General features: G+C 43.3%; 1 protein-coding gene across 1 annotated transcript; it reads left to right on the plus strand.

The window, feature by feature from the left end:
- Positions 1-4,937: 4,937 nt before the first annotated feature.
- LOC133083965 (E3 ubiquitin-protein ligase makorin-1-like) lies at positions 4,938-5,656 on the plus strand. The gene has a single exon (XM_061179859.1). It carries the CDS (start codon positions 4,961-4,963, stop codon positions 5,654-5,656), a length of 696 nt encoding a protein of 231 aa, XP_061035842.1. The 5' UTR covers positions 4,938-4,960.
- The last annotated feature ends 344 nt before the right edge of the window (positions 5,657-6,000 follow it).

Consider the following 6,000-nt stretch of genomic DNA (forward strand, 5'->3'; position numbering starts at 1 on the left):
TGTTTTCTCTGTTTAAAAAAGGTACAAAAATGAATCTTAAATTTAGTTTTTTTGTAACATGAATTTAACCGTCAGACAGATAGAGTGTAGGTTTGTTGCGTCATCTGTTTTCAGCCAGATTCACACAGTTCAAGGGTAGCATTTCTGGATTTCCAGTACTCATTTTTGAGGACCCCAGGTTCAAAAGTAACAGCATTGGCCCTGCTTTGGGGTCCAAGTATTGGGGTGATAGGTGAAGGATCTGGACTGTGGCATGTAGCCTTCTGCTATAGACTTAGGCGGATGCTTGAGGTTTCTGGTGAATTCTGCACATCTGTGTTTTTATATCTGTTCCCTGCCCTGGAATCCCCACCCTGTGCACTCGTTCTGTGGTTTTCGTCTCTTGTTTAATTGCACACAAGTACTACTGCTGGGTAACCAGAACCAGGTGCGACTGTGTTGAGATTTTTACTGTGTTTAGCCTGATAGGAAAATTGTGAAAGAACACATATAAAGATATAGTGGAATAAAATAAACACAGAGTTGGAAGTTGACACCCAAGGGCTGATAGACTTGGTACGTGTGAGTGTGTAACAAGCTTCTCATCCCTGCATAGATGCAGTGTCTGTAGCCTTAGTGGAAAAACTCAACTTTAGTGGTTTCAGCCTCGTGTGGCAAATAGATCTTAAAGGACAAAGCAGTATATTGGTAGCTGTTAATAGAGCAGGGCTAACTCTGTCTATATAAATAGGGAAATGGGCTTAGCCATAGAGGTTCAATTATCTGGTTATCTCATGTATTAACACAAACTGGGTCTCAGTTACACAGTTGTATTTAATGTTTTATGATCTCCTAGACTTTCTAGTCCAGGCAATTTTGACAAACCTTTGTCCTCATTTGAGGGGTTTTGTTGTTGGGTTGTTGGGTACGTTTTTGTGGGTATTTGCCTCATTCCATCCCTGAGCTTTGCAGCTAGACAGGTGTGATTCAAAACTATGTTCTAAGGTGTTTCCTGTTGTGGAGTAATTGGTTTGCAGTAGTAAGTCATGCTTTTCCACTAAAAGGGGACGCAGGGGAGGTAATCCACGAGATAAGCTAAAGTTAAATTGTTAGAAGAATTCCTTGATCAGAAAATATAAATTTGCGTTTTGTTGCTCTATTTCCTGAAAGTAACTTGGAGATGCCCCTGATTTGTCCATCTACTGCTTTGATTCCTTGGATACCACTCATACTTTCACGTTAAGCAAAAACAAGTAATTTTTGCAGGGGTCTCTTTCTTTTGCAGCAGCCCTTTTGTAAGACACAATTTTCCTAAATAAAACAACTTAAACCTCCCCCCTCCCCCTCCCAAAAAAAAGAAGTAATGAGACATAAACTTAAAGGGCTTTTCCCTGGCACATTCCATTCTAATTTACAACCTAGAACACCACTTCCATTAAGGCTCTGTTGCCCTAGTAACCAGATTTGGTAAAGGAGAAATGCTGCCGCCTTGTGGCCGTTTCCCGCAAGAGCGGCTTTACACCCACAGCTAATGGTCATTAACATTCAGAAGGACTCGGGGCCGTAAAGGACACCTGCCCTCAAAAATTGTGCTGAGGTAGGGAATGGACAAAAAATTCAAAACAGGCAAATTTTTCAAGAAGATAGTATGAAGAGTTAAGTTTTACTCACTCTCTTTAAAAAAAAGGAAAATGGATAAAAGCTCAACCTCAGGTAGTATTAGACTCAGGCAATGTAATCTACAAAAAGGTTTCAACTCACACCAGTCGACTGACCATCAGCAAAAAGTCTACAAACAATAAATGCTGAAGGGGCTTTAGAGAACTGTGTACCCTCTACCTGCTGGTGAGACGTAAATTGGTAACACCCAACAATGAGGACAGAAAGGAGCTTCATTAAAAAGTAAAAATTGAGGTACCATTCAATCCAGCAGGCGCACCACTGGGCCTCTCACCTGAGAAGACCAGAATCGAGAAGGCATTGGCTGCAAAAGCTGCACTGCAGCCTTATTCACAATAGCCAAGACAGTGAAGCAACCAAAATGTTCTTCAACAGGTGAATGGATAAAGAAGAAGTCGTCCATGTACACAGTGGAATATTAGCCATGGAAAACAATGAAACACTGCTCTTTGAGGCACCACAGGTGAACCTGGAGATAATCACCAAACATGACGTAAGTCGGAAAGCTAAAGACCTATATCCGATGATATCACTTACAGGCGTTATCTAATAACTGACACAAATGAACATATTTCCACAGAGAAAGACACTCACAGCATTAGAAAACAAACTATGCTCGTGTAAAAGGAAAGGTGGGGGGAATGGATAAATTAAGATTAGTGGTACTATATGTATACAAATACATATTATATACATTTATCAAAAAGACCGACCATATAGCAAGGGAGGTCTACAGAACACTCTGTAATATTTTACATGGGAAGAGGATCTGTACAAGAATAGACATATATAATGTACAAATGAACCAGATTCTGTACACCTAGGACAAACAAGATTCTAATCTTTACCGCGATTTAAAAAAGTAAAAAAAAACCAAGAAGAAGTAATGAGACATAAACTTATGGGGGATTCTCCTGGCACATTCCATTCCAATTTATAACCTAGGAACAGGACTTCCTGAAAGGCTCTGCAGCCCTTGTACCCAGATTTGGGAACGGAGAAATGATGCCTCCTTGTGGTCGTTTCCCACAACAGCAGCTTTAAACCCATTGCTAAAGGTCACTAAATATTCACCAAACTTGCATTTTTATAAATGACACCTGCCCTCCAAAAATTCCTGGGGTCGAAAATCGACCAAAAAGTTCAAAAGAGGGCAACCTACCAAGTCGACAATTTCAAGAGGTATGTTGTACTCACACTTTTTTCTTTTTTCTTTTTTTTTAACAGAAAAGAAAAAGGCGTGGAAGAATGATGAATTTTAGGAATTTTTAAAGACATGCAAACCCAAATTACAAAAACCGTTCAGCTCACAACAGTCAGAATGGCCATTAGCAAAAATGCTGCAAATAATAAATGCTGAAGTGATTGTGGAGAGACGCTTACCCTCTGTTCTAAGGGGGACGTGGTAAGAGCCACTAATGAAAACACAATGGAGGTGCTTTGAAAAGGGAAACATTGAGCTACCAGTCAATCAATCACACCCAGTGCTGGGCCTATCCCCTGAGAAAATGAGAATCAAAAAGTCACAGGCTGGCAATCCTGCACTCCAGCAATATTTATGATAGCCAACACTTGGAAGCAACGAAAATGTCCATCAGTCGAGGAATGCACCAAGAAGAAGTGGTCTATGTACACAATGGAATATTACTCCAATAAAAAACATAAATTAAATTTATAAAACAAACAAAAGTAAGGAGACATCAGCATTTGTGGGTTTATCCGGGCACATTCCACTCTAATTTATAACCGAGGAACACCACTGGCCGGGAGGGCTGTTTCCCTAGTTACCGGAGTGGGGCGCGTAGAAAGGCTGCCGCCCTCTGGCCGTTACCTGCTAAAGCAGCTTTAAAACCTGTGCTAATGCTCACTTCATATGAACAAGTATTGCAGGGCTGTAAATGAAACCTGCCCTCAAAATGTCTAGAGGGAGGTAATGGCCAAAACATTTCAAAATGTGACACATACTTTAAGAAAACACTTTGAAGAACTAAGCTGTAATCACAGATTGAAAAATAAAAAGCACGTGCCTTAAAGCTCAATTTCAACGGATTATGAGACACATGCAAATTCAACCACAAAGAGGTATCAGCTCACGCCAGTCAGAATAACCATCAGCAAGAAAACTATAAACAATAAATGCTGAAGGTGTTGTGGAGAAATGCATACGCTCAACTTTAAGAGGCACGTAACTTGGAAAGAGCCACTAGTGAGAACTGAATGGAGGTGCTTTTAAAAGGTAAATATTGAGCTACCATATGTTCCAGCAGGCCCATTCCTGGACCTATAACCTCAGAAGACAGAATTGGAAGGACACAGGCAGGCAAATCTGCACTGCACAGTATTACAATAGCCAAGATATGGAAGTAACCAAAAAGTCCACCAACAGATGGGGGGACAAAGAAGAACTGCTACATGTAGAGATGGAATATTAGCTAGCGAAAAAATGAAACAATGCCATTTGCAGCACCATAGATGAGTCTAGAAGTAATCACGCAACTTGTAGTAAGTGAGAAAGCAAAAGACACATATCCTATCCTATCACTTATAGGTGTTACCTAAAAATTGATACCAATGAAGATATTTCCACAGAGAAAGGCAATCAGAGATTCATTAAACAAACTTATGGTTCACCAAATGCAAAGGTGTGAGGATTGGATACACTACGATATTGGGTTTAACAGAGATATACAAACACATGTGAAATACAGAATCACCAAAGACCTACAGAATACCAAGAGAAGACTACTCAACATTGTGTCATAACCTACATGGGAAGAGGATATGAAGAAGAATAGATATATGTATATGTGTGAAAGAACCACATCTTGCACACCTAGAGCAAACAAAATATTGTAATCAAATTTGCTGTGATAAAAAATAAAAATTTAGTTAAAAATACGAACAAGAATTAATGAGAAGGGGGCGCTCGGGCTCCGGCCCGCAGTTCGAGAGGCGAGAGCACTCAGAGACGTGACGCGGGGCAGAGGGGAGTGAGCGGGCACCTCAGTGTCCTTCCCCATCCCACCCCTCGCCTCGCCGCCTTCTCCCCCCGCAACCGGACTGGAATTATGTGATCCCAGAAGTTCCGGCGCCACTGCTGTGTGGGATAAACAGTAATGGCGGAGGCTGCAGCTCCCGGAACAACAGCCACAACATCAGGAGCAGGAGCGGCAGCGGCGGCGGTGGCAGCGGCCTCCCCCACCCTTATCCCCACAGTCACCTCCCCGTCCCTGCGGGCGCGGGATTTGGCAGCGACGGCAGCGGCGGCGGCTGGACCAAACAGGTCACATGCAGGTATTTCATGCATGGGGTTTGTAAGGAAGGAGATAACCGTCGATACTCACATGACCTCTCTGACAGTCCATATGGTGTAGTGTGCAAGTACTTTCAGCGAGGATACTGTATTTACGGAGACCGCTGCAGATATGAACACAGCAAGCCATTGAAACCGGAGGAAGCAACTGCTACAGCTCTAATAGCCAAGTCACCCCTTGCTGCTTCCTCAAGTCTCTCATCAGTAGTTGGACAGATTGTTGAAATGCATATGGGCGAAGCTGAGTCAAGAAATTCAAACTCTTCAACTGTAGGAGCGGGTTCAGAAGACTGGGTGAACGCCATTGAGTTCGTTCCTGGGCAGCCCTACTGTGGCCATACTGCCCCTTCCTCCACTGAAGCACCCCTGCAGGGCTCAGTGACCAAGGAGGAATCAGAGAAGGAGCAAACTGCAGTGGAAACAAAGAAGCAGATCTGCCCCTATGCTGCAGTGGGAGAGTGCCGATATGGGGAGAACTGTGTGTATCTCCACGGAGACTCGTGTGATATGTGTGGGCTGCAGGTCTTCCATCCAGTGGATGCTGCCCAAAGATCACAACATTTAAATCCTTGCATCGAAGCCCATGTGAAGGACATGGAGCTCTCGTTTGCTCTGCAGCGCAGCAAGGACATGGTGTGTGGGATCTGCATGGAGGCGGTCTATGAGAAAGCCAACCCCCGCTAGCGCCACTTCGGAATCCTCTCCAACTGCAACCACACCTACTGTCTCAAATGTATTCGCAAGTGGAGGAGTGCTAAGCAATTTGAGAGCAAGATCATAAAGTACTGCCCAGAATGCCAGATCACATCTAACTTTGTCATTCCACGTGAGTACTGGGTGGAGGAGAAAGTAGAGAAGCAGAAACTCATTCAGAAATACAAGGAGGCAATGAGCAACAAGGCGTGCAGGTATTTTGATGAAGGACGTGGGAGCTGCCCGTTTGGAGGGAACTGCTTTTACAAGCAGGTGTACCCTGATGGCCGTAGAGAGGAGCCACAGAGACAGAAAGTGGGAACATCAAGCAGATA

Source organism: Eubalaena glacialis, unplaced genomic scaffold, assembly GCF_028564815.1.
Source record: "Eubalaena glacialis isolate mEubGla1 unplaced genomic scaffold, mEubGla1.1.hap2.+ XY scaffold_963, whole genome shotgun sequence".
In the NCBI taxonomy this organism is placed as follows: domain Eukaryota; kingdom Metazoa; phylum Chordata; class Mammalia; order Artiodactyla; family Balaenidae; genus Eubalaena; species Eubalaena glacialis.